Source organism: Octodon degus, unplaced genomic scaffold (genome assembly GCF_000260255.1).
Source record: "Octodon degus isolate 3935 unplaced genomic scaffold, OctDeg1.0 scaffold00133, whole genome shotgun sequence".
NCBI lineage: Eukaryota > Metazoa > Chordata > Mammalia > Rodentia > Octodontidae > Octodon > Octodon degus.
In genome coordinates, this window is record NW_004524709.1 from 5,967,332 (window position 1) to 5,990,356 (window position 23,025).

A 23,025-nucleotide genomic window follows, 5' to 3' on the forward strand; every position below is an offset into this window, starting at 1 on the left:
GCCCTGTACCAATTACATTAGATGAATAGATAGAAAATATCATGAATCTCATAAATGTTTCCTCTTCCTACTTTCTTACCCAATATCAAAACACACAGGTTTATAATTTTTTTAATAATCAAAGACAATTATTATACCACCTCCACTCTAAATTAGTTCACAACTATACATCCTGCAATCTTCTTTTGATCTGAAGAATAACAAGTCATCCACATACTAAAGTTTTTTTTTAAATTAATTAATTTATTTATTTATTTGTGTGTGTGTGTGTGTGTGTGTGTGTGTGTGTGGCCAGCTCACCCCACCAGGGGGCGGGGCTGGCTGGCATGTGGTGCTGGGGGATTGAACAGCGGTCCCTTGTGCTTTGCTAAGCTTGTTCTAAGTAGGTGCTTTAGACCACTGAGCCATCTCACCAGCCCTTAAGTAATAAATTTAAGCAATATTTAATGCTAAAAGTAAATTTAGGAAATCTTAGATGACAGAGACAGAAAATACTCTTTTAACAAAGTTCTATTACATTTTTGAGTATTTATTTTGCATACATATATTTATTTCAGGCATTGTGTTAGGTAGCTATAGGCAAGACAATAGTCCCACAGTCAGTCTGTGGGACAGAAGATGAAGAAAAGATATGTAAGTAAGATGTATGAAGATATGTAAGTATGAATATATGTAAATAAGTAATATGGATGTTTAAAATGGGAAATGGATGAGCTATTTTATACCCAGTAAGAAAAAGCCTAAATAAGAGAAAACACAACAAAAATACCCAAAAGACAGAGGATCCCACAAAACAGAAGAGGGTCTGCAGTTCACCAAGAACCATGGCCTTGGACAGGACCTCAAAGATGAGCAGAAAGGGGCTGAGATGAAGGACTTGCCCAAGGGTGTAACTCTGAAAGAGTTCAAGGCAGTGCTAACACTGAGTCTGTCTGCAGAGCTTAAGGGTGCAGGGGCAATTGAAGAGAAGGTGAGAGTGGGCAGGCAGCCTCTGACAGAGCCTGGACATGAGAGCATTCCAGGCAGAAAGGACCTGACAAGGTGTACTGAACAAAAGTGAGAAATCAAATCTGGTCAGGACACTGGCACATGGGCATAAACAAAAAAGCAGAAAAGAGTTACTATAAAGAGCATAAATTACAGACAAAAAAGCACAATAATATAGATTATCCTTTATTTAACCTCAATAAAACCAAACTGCCATTACAGTAAATTTCTAAAATACATATTTTATAGTAATACATGATTGCAGTTATAAAATTTACATTTGTTTCATATACAGTATTAAATAAAGTGAACACTAACATTATCTGTACATTGTTAAAGAGTGAATTTTTCCCCTTTGTTAAACCCATACAGACTGAAGGCATAAGGTTCATCATAGTCTCAAAAAAAAACACACTATACACTTACAACTGAAATGGTCACTCTCTCAACAAGTATATAATTTTCTATTGACATAGCTGGTCTTAGTCATGGAAAATTTTAAAACACATCAATGAAGTGAACAGCTTCTGACTACAATACTCATTTAAGTAAATGCTTACCTGAACCCACATGGCCCGAATATTTGACAAGGCACTTTCCTGTCTCTATGCTCCACAGCAAAGCTGTGTGATCTGCAAGTCCGAAATAGAAAACTCATTAATTTAACCATTATGAAATTCATAGCCCTTTTAATAAAAGGAGTAAGACAGCTATTTAAAAATGAGAAGTCATGTTATCACTAATATTTCTTGTAACTTTGATTCTACTAATCTGAAATTTAGCTGCTGTATGAAACACATTTCCACAAAGACTGGAGAGGTTGTAGCTTATCTGAAGCCATGTAGTAGATTTACCTTTTTAAGTGATTTGTTGGTTTTCTCTAACAGCTTTTAAGATTCTATCCTGGTGTTAAGCTCCTGCGATTCTGACTATGATGTGTCATGGAGGACTTTTTTCTGATCATACCAACTGGGGATCCATACGCCTCACTTACCTGTATATTAAAATCCTTCCCCATAAAACTTGGAAAGTTTTATGCTACAATTACTGTGACATATTTTTTTATATGATGCATGTTATCTTTTAATTTTTTTTCTAACTCCTAGGCTAGTCTTCTTGGTATCACCTAGCAGCAGCTGGATCCACCTCCCATACCCTCATGTGTTTTTTTGAGGTATCACAGTATATGGTCACTGTCTTCACTAACCTGTCTTCTGGGTTCAACACTCTATCTTCACACTGGTCATTGCCCATACTTTCAATAGAACTATTTACTGGATTTCTGTTTGGTACCTTTTCGCGTTTTAATAAACTGGTCATTCATGTTTTGAATTATTTTGGTCAGCTCTACAAATTTTCACGTATTTGCATCGTAGAAATTCACTGGTCATTTTGCTTATGAAATTCCTAATCTTCTTACTCGTATCTTTGAGCTCATTAAGTTTGCTTCTTCTCTTATCAATTTCATATAATTTAGCCATTTTATTTTTAATTTCCTTCCTGTATATGCCCCTTACATCTGCTCTGGGGGAGTTTGGGTTTTTTTTTTAAGGTATTTGGTTTTCTTGTTTTCTTATAAATGTGTGTGTGTGTGTGTGTGTGTGTGTGTGTGTGTGTGTGTGTGCGTGTGTATTTGTATGTATGTATTTTTTGTCCAGATAAGGGTTGAGGATTAAATAGAGTGGAAGAAAGACTCTGTTGATAGTGTCTGCTTTCTAGTGATATGATCTTGGTTTTGATTGCATTTTGATATTTAACTACCTCTTATACCTACTCGGCTTATTAAACCCAGTCACTGTTTTACAAAGAGAGAGTCCCTCCGGGTTATAACATCAACATTCCAACCATATATATTAACACATGTCTAGGGGCTGGCCAGATAGCTCAGCAGATTAAAGCACCTGCTTAGGCAGATGCAGGGACCAGGGTTGAATCCCCTGCAAGCCATGCCTCCAGGGCACGCTGTGACAATGATTGAGACTGGGTGCGGTGGTGTGCATCTGTAATCCCAGCTCTTGGGAGGCTGAAAACAGGAGAATCACTACAAGTCCGATCTGTGTAGTGACAACCTATACTAAATAAAAAATAAAAATAAAAACAAAAAATTTGTCTAACAGGGCTGGTGGGATGGCTCGGTGGTCTAGAGCACCTACTTAGAACAAGCTAAGCTCAAGCAAGGCATAGAGACCTCGGTTCAATCCCCCAGCACCACATGCCGGCCCGCCCGCCCCCTGGTGAGCTGAGCTGGCCACACAATAAATAAAAAGCCTATTAAAAAAAAAAAAAAATTTGTCTAACAATTTCATCTTTTTATTAATGTCCCATATACACACACTGTACTATCCTGCTACTAACAGGCTGGATATGGAGGGAGAGGAAAAGAAAGAAAAGGAAAAGAAAACCAGAAGAGAACTATCAATTGGTAAAAAACAGAGGTTCAGATTCCATTGGAATTATGTGAGTAAAGGGGTAATGTTGAAGCAGTTTCAAAAAATATTTGTGGGAGCCAGAGAATGAATACAGAAGGAGGGACATGTAACTACAGACTGAAAGAAACTGTGACATACTTTGAGCCATTATTTTGTTAGTAGTTTAGATTTAGATTATGTATGCACAATTTTGGTGAAGGTTACCCTGACATCTCCATACAAGGCACTACTTAAAGCACTGGTTCAGTCTTCAAATTCTGGACCTATGAAGGAAGGAAACTTTTGGAGGCAGAAGCTCTGGGCCCTATGGTGGTGGAGGCCAATATTTTACCAAACCTTGAAATCAAAGTGGCTATCATGGCTCCAGCAGCAGCAGTAGCTATGGCAGTGGCAGAAGGTTTTAAACACTTCCAGGAAACAAAGCTTAGCAGGAAAGGACAGCCAGAGAAGTGACAGGGAAGCTACCGGTTACAACAGATTTGGGAACTCAGCCAAGCACAGTGGTGGCAGGGCCCAGCTGCTACAAAGAAGACACGTTTTAGATAATACTCATGCGTATGGGCCAAAAACTCAAGGACTATATTTGTGACTAATTGTATAACAGGTTATTTTAGTTTCTGTTCTGTGGAAAGTGTAAAGCATTCCAACAAAGGGTTTTAATGTAGACCTTTTTCTGCACCCATGCTGTTGACTGCTAAATGTAACAGTCTGATCATGATGCTCAATAAATGTGTCTTTAAAAAATAAAAATAAAAAGACAAAAATGAAGCACTGGCTAATTATTAATGAGACAGGATACATTTTCATTGCAGCCTAAACTCAACTACAGTTCTCCAGACTGGTCCTTCCCTCTCTCTTTGGTCTGTTTAATTGCCTCCCTGTGAACAAGGAGGCTTGTGGATCCTGATGGCTCCCTGGGCCTACCTCCTGGCTCCTGGCAGTGCTCAGGCCACGGTTAACTATATGCTTTGTACCTCACATAAGAACCAACCACCTCAGTTAATTTGGGGAGATACAGTGTAGAATAACTGGCCCAGAACCCAATCCTCCATTAGCTTCCGCCATTATGTCCATTCCTTTCCTATGAGTTTCCCTCCACAAGCCTTCCATCTAATGAAGGCCACACTGTCTCTCCATGTACAGTTCCTTCTCAGTCATCCTCCCCAAAACATCACTATCTTACAAACTTGACACAGTTCTGGACTCCTTGCTTTCAGCAGTCCCCAACAGGCGGTGCTGAGTGTTCCCTGGTGAGTGTCTACTGGCAAACATGAACAACACACAGGATACCCTATAATTACAACACTCCAGGTCTCCAGGTATATAGGTATCTCCCCATCACCCCGTGGGGGGCGGGGGGGAGGCTTGGCTTCTGGAGTTGGTGATTGATTTTTTTTTTTTTTTTTTTTGCAGAACTGGAGATTGAACTCAGGCCCTTGCGCTTGCCAGGGAAGCGCTTATTCCACTGAGCCATCTCCCTGGCCCAACACTCCAGGTATATGAGGATGAAATAGGTAAGTAATTATTTCTGGGTTGATCTGACTGCATCTTCTCTCAAGGGTCCCACTGCTCCTAGACACTGCTCTTGCACAGTGTACAAGGTTTTCCCGAGGCTACAGTTTTCTTAGCTTTCAGAGTAAGGTCCCTAATTGGGGTGGCACAATTATTTCAAATTCCCAAGGATCCACTCATGTCCTCTCATACACTCTCCCTGGCTGTCAGTTTTTCTGCCCTGATTTGCAAGTATCTCCCTCCCTATGTTCCTCTGCCTGGAGACAGGGGACTGACCAAGAGCCTACTCCACTGGCCAGGCTGCCACTGAAATGCCGATTCCCTCCCTCCCTTCACTTCCTTCCCTCTCTCACTTCCTCTCCTCTCCCAAGTGATCCTCTCCTAAGATGCTGTGTATGCCAGACCTGGGATATAAGGAATGCCCAATCCAGGAGCAGTCCAGCTTCCCTTTCTAAACCTAAAATTGCTACTGCATTTTAGTCAAGTGAGTTTCTCCTTCCTTTTCCCTTCCAGAATCTGGTATTCTTTATCCCCCTCACCTCAATGTACCTACTTTCAGCCTGTACATGAATCAGTCTCTCTCTTTGCTGCCACCTAAGTAGGCATGATGATCTGTCACAATTAAGTTAAACTGAAGTATTCCCTCCTCAGAAATTGGACACTGCAGCTGTGACACTGCCACTCACAAGGCCACAGGCCTGGGTAGAAGTGAGTACTCCCACATCAAGTCAAATGCTTTAGCCTTAATGGCTCCTCCATCACACTTTTAATTCTAAGAACAACCTGGCTTACTGACAATTAGTTGGGCACATTGGTAAATTATCAGCAGTCACATTTTAATAAGTCACCCAGAACAGTGTTCAACTCACCAGCAGATGCAGTCCCAAGCACCACAGGCTGTGTCCTTGTAACACTGACATCCCAGATGCCATCTCTGTGGCCAATGTACTCCTTCACAAGCTGACAGACAGCCCGCGATGTGGTGGTCTTAAAGCTAGACACAATCTAAAACCAACAAAGGAAGGAGTACTTTTGAACATTTACTTAAATGAATTGTTCTAAAACAGGTAAAAAACAAAAGTCATGAAAAACTACTTAACAAATTATAAACACTAAAGGAACATAACACCAGCACAAACAGAACTGCATCACACTATGTGGTAAGACTAGGCTCATTCTGCTTGATGTCATAGAGAAAGAAGTCCTTCCAGAAGATTCAGAAGACTCCAGCCAGTCTATAGTTTGACAAGTAAGTAATGTCTTAGTATAGGGGAAGGGCATAGGCAGGCATTTCAAGTCCACACTCCACAAATCCAAATCATCAGACAAAATTTCCAAATTCTTTAGCAAAAAAAATAAATAAAAATAACTAGCCATCCCACCAACATGAAAAATGAGGATACCCCAAAGCATTAACCCTAATTACTAGAATGGCCCAGAACCCAATGGAGAACTTGTGCTCAATGGAGAACTTGTACTTTTTTCTCTTTTTTTATATTTTACACTGATAAAGTATTAACAAGAAAAAAAAAGGCCCACGCTGGGAAAGGATCAAAAGACGACACTTGTAACGGATGAGTAGGTTTGTACAAGACTGTTTATTGGGCACTTGCTAGAAGCCAGCCAGAGTTAGATGGAGGAGACAGAGCTAAATGACGCATGGGCTCCTGGCCTTTCAAAAGCTCACAGTCCAATGGGAGACAAACATAAAAACAATACAGACAATGAGGTATACACATAGTAAGGTTCTATCTCATATAATGACACACACAATCGACAATTCTCATTTTCTCTTACAAGCAATAATACAAAGTGAGTAAGAAACTATTAAGCTCAAAGATTTCTTCAGAATTTGGTTTTTACATTACTCTTGACTTTTTAAAATGTTAGCTTTTAAGTAAATCAGAATAATGTAGATTATTTGGAAGAATAAAACCATTAAACCTAGCAAAAAACAAAAATCAGAGGCACTGTACAGCTTATTTTAAATATTGAATTAGCAAAGCTCTGAAAAAAGTACCTAAATTCATCCTTACATAAATGCATTAAACCACAATCCAGTTACATTAATGTGGGTGTAAGCATTCAAATTATGTCCCTGATAAAACAGTGAAAGACTAAAAAATAAATGGCGGTGGAAGCTAACAGTTTTGTCAATAATAGAAACAGATTCTATTTGATGCAGTTTCAATTTAATAGAAAATATAAAAGAAATTGTTCAACCTCAAACTATTATCTTTTCTTTCCGAAAGTTATTTAGCCTATTCAACCCAGCAAAATTATTGCTCCACAAAATGGGAAAGTGCTTTTGCTTACAAAAAGTGCCACTCTGATGTCAAATAATTTTAAACATTTTAGGAAAGAGTAAAATTAAAACTACTTTAAAATTTACCCCATCATAAGTTAATAGTAAATTTCATTTTCCAAGTTATCATTTCTAATATAAATATTACTTTTATAAGAAACTACCAGAGTCACAGATTTACTGTGCACATCTTTACCTTTCACCTACCCCACTAATAGGGTAAAAACAGAAGGGTCATTACTAAGAGAATGCAACTATAGTCCTGATGTTATTTTGGATGATGAAAATATGAAGCTTATAAATACTGTTAACATATAATTTTATTTGCTGCTCACAAAATGTTCATTACACTTGAGAATCATGTATTAACTCCATATTCTTAAAAACATTAATCATGATGACAAAAAGGCCCAACAAAAGACTGAATCACTTAGAAGGCACATTCAGACAGAATAGCAGCACAACAACATAACTAAAAGATGTTTACATCTGTCCTCCTAACTCATTTTAAATGAGATACAATCTAAAGCATTTTTTTAAAAAATCAGAAATGGCTTTTTTTAAACAATGAAGTGTTTTATAAAAATAATTGCAAACATTTTCACAAGTTTCTCAAAAGTAGTTTGCAGGTTAGGCTGCCTTACCTTAGCTACCTCCCACAAAAACATCAGAAGCACATCATGAGGCATTCAGGAAGGGGAAAAGCCTATGTTTACCCAACGTCTGTGACCTACTAGCTCACCAAGCACGCTACTTGCCTTTGGCGGCTCTCAGTCAGAAGGAAGGAAAGTAATGAATCTATACTATAACATTTTTCTTATTCTCTATATACTTGATTTTAATACAAAGAATCCATGCCACAGAACAAATCAGAATATCATGTTACCAAATCTTTTTGTCAATCTTCAGATGTATCATGTTTTATTAAGATGAGCACCCACTGTGCACAAAATGCTTATAATTCTTTTATAAATGCAGATGAGTTGCTAGTCCTAAAATGACTGATACATTTGCTAATACTTTTTTTTAAAGCATAAGGTTACTATTCACATCTTTACCTGTATTATATGGTAAGAATATAGTATCTTCTTATATACATATTCTTCTACTTTAGAAATACTTAGAAAGTTTCAGAATTCTAAGACCACACATTGTATACATACAACTGTAAGCATCAGAATAAGCAATTTATTTAAAAATAACAGAAATTACACGAGGAACTTAATTTCATACTTCATTCTAAAGAGAAAATTTAAACTTACTAAAAATTACAAAACTGTGAGCAAGATATTATAACCAAAAAATCAAAATCAAACAAATGAGGAACTTACATTCTACCTGTTATCAAAACAAGCAGTAGTAAATTTCAGCAACATTCCTATTTTCTTTTGAATAGCAATTACTAAAGACTATCCAATAGGAAGAACTAATAAGACTGAATTTTTAAACAGGCAGATCACTACAAATCCAATCTAGTAGTGAGACCCTAAACACCCTGTAGACCCTTCTCTAAAAAAATTAAAAAAAAAAAGACTGAATTTGCCCTACTGCAGTTTATCTGGTTGAAGCTGTGATGTAAAATAACTTTAGTACAGGAGAACAAATCAGAAAAATAAAGTTAATATTCATGCATTCATAGTAGACTCATTATAAATTTCAACTTTCTCTCAGGTTTAGACAAAGGAATAAATATTCACTAGTTAGGTAATTTATCTTGTACGTACTTGAAAAACTCCAAGGTAGAGATACACACAAAATTACCTAAAATATTGTTTTCTCATCGATAATGACTTAAGTCCTTGCCACTTTAAAAGGATCAGCACAAGATACTTAAAGAAAAAAGCACAATTCCACGAATGTCTCTACTCCCCGCAATTAGAGCTTTACTTTTTTATCATACTAAGAAAATTTTTTAAAAGATAATGAACTAAAATACAACTTTAGCCCAGAACGTATTACTATTTCCTCATACTTATCATCCTTTTCCAAATCCAAAAGGTGTATTTTTACACTAAAAATGATAATCTACTTACATGGATTATACTGCTCTCACTGATTGACTACTATAACAATTTAGTGTCTAAGTTTCTGTGGACTGTATTTATACAATATTCTTTTCAAAATTCAATTTCCTCAGAAATTAGACATTTATCTTTCATTATTACACACTTCCAACTGGAAAATATGCAAGTTAAAGTACACATCTGCACATCTTAAACACCACATGACTGGTTCAAGAGCCAGTGCCCTGCATACCTTGCTGGTGGAAGCCTTGTAAGTGGTCTTTAGTTTCTGAGAAAGCTGACTGGTACTGTGACTAGCTGTAGAGACAGAGAATTGACAATCAAACAACTGAAGAACTACTGCATGGAAAAGCAGATCTTTGTCTTACCCAAAAAGAAAGTGAAACCCAGAAGTGTTTGCTCACAGTGAAATGGAGAAAACAGCAGGGCAGAAAAAAGGACCTATGCTCCTGGGCACTTTATTCCCCTTGACCCATGCTTAAATTATGTTAAGTTGTGCTCACAGCAAAAAACAATGGAGTCAGTGTCCTTCACCAAATTCCAAATTTCTTTGAAAAATAATCTATAGGACAACACTTCAATAAACGCATTCACCTTACCTTTTGTCTTGAGTTGACCCTTACTCAGTTCTGCCCCATCAATCGCTTGTCCTTCAGCAGCTAAGCGTTCATTAAGAGTATCAATTTCTCTACGCACTGAAAATAAAGTTTTTTTCAAAAACAGAAAATATGTTTCATATGTTTTTATGTTTAAGTACATTCGGCGCTTCTAAAACCTGCAGACATAAATGTCATACATGAGTGTTATCAAGACAAAGTAAAGTTTAAATAACATACAATTATTCTCTTTATAACCACACGGATTACATGGTTTAAAAAAATGCTACTTGCTGGTATTTAATTTTTGGAAAGCAGGAAAGGCTTGATTGTAATTCATAAAATATAAATCTTATACACATAAACCCTATAAAAATAAAAACTGGCAAGTAATGGAACAACAAAAGGAGTAAAAGATACATTTGTTTCCTAACATTTCATGTTAAAGAATGAATACAGCCTAATGAATAGAGCCTGCATTAATGAAAACTGAAAGTAGATTTATTTTGTTTATAGAAATCACCAAAAGAACTAACGGCAAAAAAAATGCAGAAAGTGTTCTTCTTTAAAGAACACAGTGGAAAGCCAGCATGGTGCTACGTGCTTGTAATCCCAGCACTTAGGAAGCAGAGGCAAGAGGATCACTACAAATTCGAGACCAACATGGGCTACAAGTGAGCTCAAGGCCAGCCTGAACTGCACAGTGAGACCCTGTCTCAACAAGACATAAAGGGCCAGCCAGATAGCTCTGTGGACAAAAGCGCCTGATTAGGCAAGCACAGTGACCAGGGTTCGATCCCCAGGGCATGCTGAGAGAGCCAGAGACTGAGTATGGTAGCGCATGCCTGTAATCCCAGAGCTTGGGACGCTGAAAACAGGAGGATCACTACAAGTCCAATCTGTGTAGTGAGACTCTGTAGACCCTGTACTATTAAATACATTAAAAAAGAAATTTTCAAATAATTTTATTTCAAAGAAAAATATCAAAGTTTTCTCAACATACAGTATAACTGGGATAGGAAAAATAAAATGTATTTTTTTTATAAAATCATAATTAGGATGGGTAAGTACAGTGGACACAATAACAACCCCCTCAAAGATGCCACATAACATATAAATGTTACCTCACAAGATACTGTGCAATGAGGGAATTAACCTGGACTATACAGGGCTCAGTCCAATCATATATACCCTTATGGGTGGAGGGAAACAGAAGTGGTAGGAGACACAAGAGGATCCATCACCAAGACAAAAGGGGACCACACACCAAGGAGTTCAGCAAGGGAACCTGGCCTAAAAGCAAGGAACTAAATTCTGTCATAACACAAATAAACAGAAAATGTCCATCGCAGGCCTCCATAAAAAACACAGTTCTGTTAATAGCTTGACTTTAGTCTGGTGAGAACAAGCCAAGCATATAGAACTATAGGACAGCAATACATTACTTTAAGCCACTAAGTTTGTTATAGCTGAATAGAAAGTTAATATGGTGATGAATATCTATGGACACACTTTACTCTCATGGATTTCTACAGATAGGTGAAAAATTTAAAAAGTGTATTTACAGGAGTACTCACATTCTAAGTTTTCAATATAAAGGTTCTCGAATTCTCTTTCTATTTGACCAAACAGTTCCAAAAGTGTACTACGAACTGAGGAAGGTAGTTTAGAATCCTGTAGAAGAAAAATGATTTGTTTAAAATGAAAAAATGAATGAGAGGCTCTAAAGTATCAATATACTTTTTTCAACATAAATTATCTTTCACCCTGAACACTTACACAACTGTATGTTGTTTCTTATATATGAAATACTTGAAGAATTTTAAGTTTAAAGAGGCACAACTCACTGTTAAGAGAAATGTGCTTTGCAGGAACAAGGCCAAGTTCAATCCCCAACACCAAAATCAAAAAAGCTTCAAATTTCTACAGAGAAAACTATAATCAAATTGTATAAATGACTACCTAAGGTAATACAAAATTTAGGAACAAGTACTTCTTCAAAACAGTATTTTATTCCTTTTACAAGGAAGGCATAGGCCTACTTTTTCAAAATTTTCCAATGTACAGAGAAACAAGGCAATTCCAATAAGTGAAATTAAAGTATAAAGAACTCTTATGCACCATCATATGCTCTTATATACTGCAACATACCAAAAGCTAATAGAAGATGTGCTTTACCATGACTACCTCCACTGTGCCTTAAGCCACAAACAGACACTGTCTGTACCGCTACCTAACACCTAACAGACTGCTATGAAAAGGGGAAAAAAGAAAAATCTCACCTAGAAAAGCAAAATGCAGATTAACTAAGTGAAATACTAACTTTTAAGTTCCCGGTTGGGTTACCTCCCTGCACATCTTCTCTCACATCTATACTCTGCCTACAAAGTCAAGGGAAGCAGCGGAGAAAAGTGACAGCTCAGCATTATTTTTAAGGCAGTCAAATAAGTGAGCTACTATGGTAGGCACCAAATAAATTCACAAAGCATGGTACTTTTCCTAGATACTGTTAATAAACAGAAGACTGCTTGATAATGGTCTATATCCTACTCTAATCTTGAGGGAATAGCCTATATAATATTTTGTAAGTACCTCCCACCCCTCAGTATTCAAGAGTAATTTTCCAAAAAAATCAACAAATATTTCTAAAATGTTTTAGCAAATGTTATCAGTGTAATTTTCTAAGTGACTTTTTAAGTTTATATATATTACAAGTTATTATTTGAGGAGTTGTGGGTAAACTTGTCAGGTAAACTTTTTCTAATGGTGGCAAAGCTTCACAATTATTAAAAATTGGAAAAAAACAGAAGGGTAGGGGAACACAGGCACATAAATTTCTTAGAAGGCAGATTCAAGAAAATAGTAACAGTTTAGCAATTTGAGTTTTGCAGTACTCATAGATTTCTCATATGAATTCTGGAAACTACTTAAAAACACATACATATGAAACCTCAAGTTTAAAAATTGAATCTGGTGAACTGGCTATTTCTGTATTCCTCCAAATGCTGACAACATTAAAAAAAAAAAAAAAAACAGAAATGAAAATTTAAATGATCAAAAAGGAAATTCCTACAACTACAAAATATGAACTGAACTAAGAAGCACAAATAATATTTAACTCTCTAAACCACCTTGCTGTCTTTGCATATCCCACTTCTTTGCCATAAATTATTCTTTCCTTAGAAGTGTCACCCTAGAGAAGCCTTTTCACTCTCACACAAGACCAGATCTCCCTCACCTATACCTTTTCTACTCAAATATACTCATCATGTTTTAAGATCTTTACTATTCAGCAACTAAAATATTACATTTAGTTTAATATTAAATGTGCCTTAACATAAAAGTATTATGAAAAATAAAGCTGAGATGCATTATACACAACAAATCACTAACTTCACTTTAAAAAATAATATGGAGACTTAGCTCAATCCTGAGTACACCAAAAAAAAGGAGTTAACAATAAAAGAAAAAGTTCTAAAGGACAAGTTAAACCATGTAATAATACTTTTTTTAAAAGTTACTTTTCAACCTTTTTTTTTTGCCATTCAATTTCACAGAACTTGAAGTGCTGAAATTTGGTACCTCTTGAGAAATGTAAGACAGAAAAGGTACTATAATTCTGTAAAGCTTTTAAATAAATTTGTATTTCCTCATACCAACAATGACATATACCTAAAACAGTAATACATACATATATAATATATATATATATATATATATATGCACAAAGTAACTCTTCAAGCCACAGTCAACACTTCAAAACACAATTAGAACAAGAGTGAGATTGAGGGGCTGGGGAGATGGCTCAGTGGAATAAGCGCTTCCCTGGCAACTGCAAGGGCCTGAGTTCAATTTCCAGTTCCGCAAAAAAAAAAAAAAAGAGTGAGATTGACTCTGCAGTCCTCTGTAGCAACAAACATTCCACCCTCACTTTGTAAACTACTTCAGAGTTACAAACCTGATAAAGTGAACTCTAATGTAATATCTTTCAGACTAATCATCACTTTTTTAACAGCACTTAACAGCTCAAAAAGCATTTCCATATACTGTCTAGAAAGGCATTACTCCTGTAATTCAAACATAGTGGCAATCAACAATTATGAACTCCTATATCATTCCAACTGTACCTACCACTCCAACTGATGGCAACAAACATCTATCACTCTTTCTCAACTGCAGCAGAAGGCAGAGCACTTTACACCAAACATTCACAGAACATGCTGATTGGTCCCATTCCAAATCACCGTACTCATTCAGTACAGAAGGACCATTTTGGGAATGTAGGAAAAGCAAAGAAGGGGACTGGAAGAACAGTGTAGGGTACTAGGCTGTTCAGCTTGAAGAATAATTACCTTGAAAGGGTTACCAGGAGATGGAATTACCTCCTTGCACTATATCACAATGGAGGACAAGCACTCAACAAAGCCAAAAGAACACATTTACATTTACCTTATATAGATAAATACCAGCAAGACAGAATTTTCACTGCTAAAAAAATTAAGGAACTGAATTTTTTCCAAAAACTATATTAGAGGGTCAGGGAGGTAACTTAGCAATATAAGTGACTGCTCAGCAAGCACAAGGTCCTATCTCAGGACATTTACCTGCCCTGTTCAATAAAGTCATGATTGTTTAAATTTCAATGTAATTAACATTCTTTAAAAAATAAAATTAAAGGGGCTGGTGAGATGGCTCAGTGGTCTAAAACACCTACTTGGAACAAGCTTAGCAAAGCACAGGGACTGCGGTTCAATCCCCCAGCACCACATGCTGTGCCAGTCCTGCCCCCCTGGTGGGCTGAGCTAGTCACACACACACACACACACACACACTCACACACACATAAATAAATAAAATTTAAAAAATAAATAAATTTTTAAAAAATTTCAAATACTAAGTTACATGAGTCACATTTCAAGTGCTCAATAGTCACCTATAGCTTACTGCTCCCCTGTCACACAGTACAAACAGCATTTCCATGAGCGCGCAAAAGTCCAACCATATAGCTTTTGCCTTCTTCTCTGAAGGGGCTGAACTATATTTCCCAAAATTCTTTTTTTTTTTTTTTTTTTTGGCGGAACCGGGGATGGAACTCAGACCCCTGTGCTTGCCAGGGAAGCACTTACTCCACTGAGCCATCTCCCTAGCCCCTCCCAAAATTCTTATGCTGAAGCCCCTACTCCAAGTACCTCAAAATGTAACTATATGAAGAGATGGCGTGTTTAGAAAGGTAAATTCAAGTAAAATGCAATTATAAAGTGTGCCCCAGTCTACTATAACTGATGTCCTTTTAGAAGAAGCAATTAGTAAATGTGGAGAGGAAAGACCATGTGAGGATACAAGGAAAAAGCAGTTATCAACAAACCAGCAAAGAGGCCTCAGGAAAAGCCAACCCTTTCCATACCATCTCAGATACGAGCTTCCACAATTGTCAGAAATAGGTTTCTGTTGTTTAAGTCATCCAGTTCATGATACTTGGTTACAGAAGCCAGCAATAAATCAAAATGTAACCATTGTTTAAAAAAGGAAAAACCAGGCCGGGGAGATGGCTCAGTAGGATAAGCGCTTGACTGGCAAACGCAAGGATCTGAGTTCAATATCTGGTTCTGCCATAAATAAATAAATAAATAAATAAATAAATAAATAAAAAATTTTTTAAAAAAAGGAAAAACCAATGGTCTAGGGGAGTAGCTCAGTGGTAGAGTACTTGCTTAGCATACATTAGGGCCTGGGTTTGATTCTCAACACCACCAAAAAAAAACAAGAAGGCCACTGCTGACACCCCACATCCAGAGGCTCCCTACTGTGGATTCAACCAACTATGAATCAAAATTATGAGTCAAAAATTATGTACAGGGCTGGTGAGATGGCTCTGGTCTAAAGCACCTACTTAGAACAAGCTTAGCAAAGCACAGGGACCGCGGTTCAATCCCCCAGCACCACACGCCAGCAGCCCCGCCCACTGGTGGGCTGAGCTGGCCACACACACACACATAAATAAAATAATAAAAAAAATTTTTTTTAAATTATGTAGTTTTTTTATCATTTCCTAAACAATACAGAATTAACTACAGAGCATCTACATTATATAAGATACTATAAATAATAGAGATGATCTAAAGTATACGATATATTACATGCAAATACTGTACCACTGATGGTACAGACAAGTGTTCAAACTGCAACCCAAAACCCATTTATGGCAAAGTGCCAACACTGCAATTAAACCTGAATACTGAAGTTTTAGTTTAGGAAATAACACCTCATACATCAACATATCTTGTCTTACAAGAAAAACACAGTAACACATGTGCCATAGATTTTCCACCATCCACAGATTCTCATAAGCTCAGGAAAACCTGAACTAGTCCCCCACAGATAACACATAATAACTGAATTCAAACTAAATGTATACTTTACGGCAGCAACTGTGCTGGGTTCCATGTCACACTACTGCCCTTGTGGAAGTTACATCCTGGAGGTCTCCAGGATAATCTTTTTTTTTTTTTTTTTTTTTTTTTTGCCGAACCAGGGATTGAACGCAGGCCCTTGAGCTTGCCAGGGAAGCGCTTATTCCACTGAGCCATCTTCCCAGGACCTTCTCCAGGATAAAGTTATCCACATGGTTCTAACCAGATCCAATACTCATTCATAAGAACCAGTTTCCCAGATTTAAGTTTTATTTTCCTCCAGCCTTATGGCTGATCAATTAAGAGTTCTAACTGTGAAGGAACGAGTATAAAAAAAAAAAAATTCATAGTTATGTAATATTTACATAAGCATATATATGTGTGTGTGTGTGTGTGTGTGTGTGTGTGTGTGTGTATGACAGAGAGAGAGAAAGAAGAGTACACATTTGGCTATTTTCACAACATTACAAACATGATCACGATCTTCACAATGGGGCAGTGCTCAATCATAACTTACTTGTCCTTCTAACATTTCTCTTGGTAGGCCAGTTCTCTCCTGTTCTGAGCTGTTAGTTCTTCGTATAGAAAGGCTATGTGATTTGCGTTTTTGTTTTGCTTGACGAGCAGTTGAACAACTTCCGCTTTCTGTGGGCATTACTTCTAGAAGGTAGTGTCCTAGTCACTTCTGCAATATGCTAAACAACAGCAGGAAAAAGACTTTATTATTATTTTTTTAAATAATTTTATTGAGAAATAGCAATGAGACAATTGCAAAACTGATTAGTAGGACAGTTTCAATAATTAATACATTACATATTGTTGTCTTCTTAGTGGTTATTCATAGTACAAGACACAGACATGATATTCTGTCCAAACACTATTAGTATAAGTCTTTCTTCCCATTGAATTAAGAGAAAGTAGCTGTATATCAATCCTAACTAAAGACTTTATTTCTGATAAAAAAAAAAAAAACTAAAATGGATAAATATTCCTTTCAATTACAAGCCTCCTTACTATGGTTAACACTTAAAATATAGATCAGCTAAAGTGTTGTAAGGGGGAATCCACTGCCTTTGTAAAGAAGTTAGCTTTTTGCAAACGCTATTAACATTTTCAAAAACCTGCTGGCAAAGAACATATAAAAATAATAATTCTCCCTTAGTTCAACTTGCCTCAGGCTCTGGTTACTATTCAGAGTAACTAATTATAATTACATATTCTAAACTATAGTAGATTCTACAGTAATATTATCTAGCCTTAAGAGAAACAGCATAAGCCATACATGTAATTTTAAATTTCTCAGTTCTTTGTTTACTTGAAATGTGAGACAGGGTCTCACAACATAGTACAGGCTGGCCTCAAATTCAAGGCAATCCTCCTGCCTCAGCCCCTCAAATGCTGGGATTACAGGACATCCAGCCTAATCCAGCCTAATTTTAAATTTTTGAGTGGCAATTTTTTTTTTTTTTAATACCGGGGAAGGAACTCGGAGCCTTGTACTTGTCGAGCAGGCACTTAAGCCACTGAGCTATCTTCCCAGCCTTCGAGTGGCCATATTTTAAAACCAAAAACCTGATGTTACTTTTAATGATTTATTTAACCTACTATGTCTAGGGGCCAGGGAAATGGCTCAGTAGAAGAAGTGCTTGCCTAGTAAGCACAATGGCCTGAGTTCAACCCAGGGTTCCACAAAAAGAAAAAAAAAAAAAAAAGCCCACTATTTCTCAAATAATAATTAAATTGTCAACATAAGAAACATTAATGATATATATTTTGCCTTATTTTTGTGATTACCTCTTCAAAATTCAGTGGATACTTTATACTTACATCTCAATTCAAGCTAGTGACAAATCTCCAAGTAATTTTAAGCAATATGATACCAAAAAAAAAAAATATGATACACCTACTTTGGGTATTTTCTACTCATTTCATGCCATTTCCATTCCTCCTATCAATACAACACTATGTTAACATTATTTTAAGTAATACTGTTACACATTGCATCTTTCTTCTTCAGCTACAGATTTACCTGTTTCAAACATTACCAACCTATTTTTTGCTACTTGGTACTGATCCCTTCTCTGAATACCATGCTATCATGATGCCAGCTCAGGTAAATGCTGTCAAGCAGAGCTGGGCTTCACTGTAACAGAATAGTTTTTTCCTCTAGGACTATGTGAAACCAAACTGAACATATCATGACCCAAAGTTATCTTGATTCAGAAAAGGAAACTGACTTAAATTCTGCTACTGGAGGAACGGTTCTATTAAATAAGTATATCAACTTGGTGGGAAAATATGCTGACCCTTCAAATAATCATGTGTATAAACATCCACATTCCAAGCAGGCTGCTGAAATTGCAACCTAAATGACTGTACTGCAGGTCATTATCCCAAGGCCAGCTAGACTTATTTCTACTGTTGATCCTTTTAATTCCTCAAACACCTACACCAGATGTAACAAAAATTCTTACCCTTTTCTTCTAAGTGGCTCTCATTTATGATAACACTTTCATACTTTGCTACAAAATTATTTAACACAAACTCAGTTTCTTTTGAAGAGCACTTATTCAAGCACAAAGGAGTGAGATAGCAGAGATAAGAGGCATTCACACAAAAACTGAATGTCTTCCATGAAGATTATAAATAATGATAGTCAATATATTTGGTTTTTTAAGTGTACTAATTACAATCCTAAACACTGACACTAAAAGTATTTTTATCTCATAAAAATACAATTCATTTGATTTCTAGTATAATTAAAATAGTAATCAATTAACCTTAGAATATAAGAAAGTCTAATTCTTTTTTCTACATACTAGTACATGAATGTGGGTACGCTGAATTTTAATTAGTTTTATTTCTTTTTTATTATATACTACTTAGAATGCACACAAATAACTGTTGTTACTAAAAGCTAAAAGCCAAGCCTAACAAAAAGAATTGTCAAAAACCTACAAAAAGTTTACACTTTATGTGTAAAACTGTTCTTAAAAGTCTTCCATTTATTTGTAAAGCCTTTAATTGCTCTTATCTGAAACTTGTGTTAGTCATGGAGTCTCAATTTTACCACAAATACCAGGATCACCTTTTCTTCTTTTTATATTGAAATAACTGCAGATTCACACGAAGTTACACAGATGGTATGGAGAAATTTCTTACTTCCCCCAATGGTTATATCTCAAATAGTACAATTTATGATAAATTCGTTAATTTTGTTAAACCAAAAAATTGACATGGAGTTTTCACTTTGTTCAACACATAAATTGTGTGTACAGTTTTCACTACACACCGACATTTCTATAAATGCTACCAAACTTTCCCATCATTACAAAAATCACACTTGTGCTCATCATTAATCACCCTAACACCCCTCCTAAGCACCAGCCCACATCCTGACAACCACTAATTTGTATACCATCTCTAAAGTTTTGTTGTTTGGAGAATATTACAGAGCCATTCATTTATTGCAGAAAATTGTTTCCATTATTTTACTATAGTACAAATAAATTGCTATATACAGTAATATACATTTTTTGATGTAAATGTATTCATTCCTTCTGGACGAAAAGCCCAGGAGACTGCTGAATCATAAAATAAATGTATGTTTAGTTAAAAAAAAAAAAAAGAATCTTACAGAAATATAATTCACACACCATTATGAATCAGCAATTTAAAATGTATAATTCGCCAGTTGTGATGGTACATACCCATAATCCCAGCACTTGGGAGGCTTAGAGAGGAGGATGGCCCTAAGTTCAAGGTTAGTTTAAGCTACATGGTGAGTTCAAGGGAAGTTTGACTAGCTAACAAGACCCTTGTTTTAAAAAAGAACAAAAATAAGGGGCCGGGGAGATGGCTCAGTGGAATAAGCGCTTCCCTGGCAAGTGCAAGGGCCTGAGTTCAATCCCCAGTTCCACAAACAAAAAAAAATAAAATAAAATAAAATGTACAATAATTCAATGATTTTTCAGAGTTGTGTGATCATTTCCAAAGTCAATTTCAGAATAACTTATCACTCCAAAAACAAACCCCATTCCCATTAGGACTCATTTCACATCCTCCCCACCCATTCCCTACATTAATCTACTGTCTCTATATGTAAATTTGGCTATCCTGACCATTTCATACACAATCAACCCCAGGAATACAAGGTTTTTGTGTCCACTAGTCTGGGACACACATCAAACATTGTCCACACAAAGCATGTAACCTGTTTTTTTATTATTAATTGCTAAACAACACAGCATCACAACTGTTTACATAGTGTTTACATTATGTTAGCTATTTATAAGTAATCAAGAGATGTCTGAAGTATATTGAGAAGATAGTAACATCTGCAGATTTTGGTCTCAAAGAGTGCTAGAATAATTTCTCCACAGATTTGAAGTGACAACTATAAATGGAATTATACAATATATGATCTGTTCCAGTATGAATGGCTTTTTCACTTAGCTCAGTGGTTTCAAGGTTCATTTATGTTGTACCTTGTATGCTAATTCACTACTGCCAAGTATTTCACTACGGATATACCTCATTTTACTAATCTATTCATCAACTGACAGGAATCTGGCTACTTCCATTTTTTTCAGTTATTATTTTTATGTACCTGTATGATTTCAGTTCTTTTGGGGTAGACACCTATGAATGGAATTCCTAGGACATATGGTAACTGCGTTTAACAATGTTCACTTTTACTATCTTTTCTTTTCAAGAAACTATTTTCCAGAATAGCTATCTCCTTTTTACATTACCATTAACAATGTAAGAGTTTCAGGTCTGTAAGTCTTCAGTCTTCATCAGCATTTGATATTGTCACTATTTTCACTTTTAGCTGTTCCAGAGGTGTGAAACATCTCACTGTGGTCTCAATTTGCATGTCTTTGATGGCTAGCAATACTAATTCTCTTTTCCTGTTTGAATATCCTGCTCAGTGAAATAACACTTGCCTATTTTTCGAAGTATCTAAGAGTTCTTGGTCTAATACTACTATATGAATTTTTCAACAATTTTATATGTTTCACATATGTGTGTTGCAAATAATTTCTCCCAACCTGTTACCTATCTTTCCAACCCAACAGGTTTTCACAAAGCAAAATATTTTTTAATTTGATGACTTTTTATGGCCCATACTTTTGAAATCATGTATGAAATCTTTCCACCAATCACTAGGTCCCAAAAGTTTTACCTATTTCCTCCTAAAAAATTTTAAAATGTTATGTGTGCATCTTAATTTAAAGGCTAGTTGTTCATGTATTTATAATGTTGTACAGTTGAGTTTTTATTTTTGCCTGTGGTATCCAATTTCTCTAGCACTACCTGTTAAAAAGATTGACCATTCTATACTTGTTAAATTACTGAGGTAGGGCCAGGGATATAGCTCAGGGCACAGAGCCTGCCTGGCAAGCGCAAAGTCCTGAGTTCCATTCCAAGTATCAAAAATAATAATTATGAGGTAAAAGTCACATAATATAAAATTTATCATTTTACAGTGTACAATTCAGAGGGGCTTAGTACACTGACAGTTGCATCCACCCTACAATTATGTTGACACCCTTATCATTATTTTGGCACCTTTATCAAAATAATTCAATTAGCTATAGGTATGTAGGGTTATTTTTTTTTAAGTTCTCCACCTCTTCTATTGGTCTATTCCCACAAGAATAGTTTTAATTATTATGCTACAAGTCTTTCTTTGCTGGGGGAGAGGGGATGCCAGGAATCTTAGGACCATGCGCTTTGCCAGGCAGGCACTTTGGCACTAAATTAAATCCCAGGCCCTCTGTTACTAGTCTTGAAAACAGCTACAGTGATACCTATCACTTAAATCTTCCTCCAAATTGTCTTGTTATTCTAGTTCCTTGGTTTTTCTTTGAAATTTTAGATTATTTCACATATTTACTAAATTCTAGAACTTTGACAGAAATTTTGCTGTATCTGTATATGAATGTGAGGGTTGGTATTTTTATTTTGTTGAGCCTAATTTACAAAAACAATACTTAGATCTTACATCAGTTTTGCATTACTGCACAAAAATTCTGTTTTCTCTTTAGTGTTTCACAAATTTTAAATAATGGTGTATTTTTATTTTAGTTTCTACATGTTAATTGCTAGCATACAGAGATATAAATGATTTTGTATATTAAATTTACATCATACATTCCTAAAGAATTTATAAATGAAATTATTTTTTAAACTTTTCAATTTTCTATTCTATCAAACAGGAAGAGGGAAGACAGTTTAGTTTCTTCCTTTTTGCTTTATAAGCCTTTAATTTCCTTTTCTTTATTGACTTAGCTAGAGAAATTCTAGTACTGAGCTGAATTACAACAGTGACAGCAAATATCTTCACATTGCCCGCAATCTCAGGGTAAAATCCCCTTTCTATTAAGCATGATAACAAAGATAAGATTTTTGCAGTTGTTTGAATAGAGAAAATTTTATTATTCATTTTCTAAGCATTTCTTTCACCAATGAATACTGAATTCTGCATATTCTTTTCCTGCATTAATATAGGGGAATGGCTTTTCTTTTTTAATCTAACATGGTCAGTTACAGTGAAGGTGTTTAAATACTAAGCCAACCTTACACCTAAGAAATAAAACCTAGTACAGCAATTAACCACTAAGAATATATGCAGTGTATTATTTGTTGAAAATGTACTTCCGATTGGATTTGAAACTGTCTCATTGCTATCTGTTTATCAATAAAACTTTGAAAAAAAAAAAAAAAGATCGTAGAGGATTTCAGAAAATGGAAAGA

The 23,025-nt window shown here is 35.8% G+C and overlaps 1 protein-coding gene across 1 annotated transcript in view; it reads right to left on the reverse strand.

The window, feature by feature from the left end:
* Window positions 1-23,025, reverse strand: part of Wdr37 (WD repeat domain 37) — an 89,457-nt gene that overhangs the window by 61,733 nt on the left and 4,699 nt on the right. Inside the window, exons 2-7 of the mRNA XM_004641274.2 lie at window positions 16,781-16,958; window positions 11,431-11,527; window positions 9,857-9,952; window positions 9,490-9,554; window positions 5,798-5,933; window positions 1,548-1,619 (exon numbers count right to left, since the gene is read on the reverse strand). Coding sequence (XP_004641331.1) covers window positions 1,548-1,619; window positions 5,798-5,933; window positions 9,490-9,554; window positions 9,857-9,952; window positions 11,431-11,527; window positions 16,781-16,918 — 604 coding nt within the window. The 5' untranslated portion in view covers window positions 16,919-16,958. The remainder of the gene's footprint in view (window positions 1-1,547; window positions 1,620-5,797; window positions 5,934-9,489; window positions 9,555-9,856; window positions 9,953-11,430; window positions 11,528-16,780; window positions 16,959-23,025) is intronic.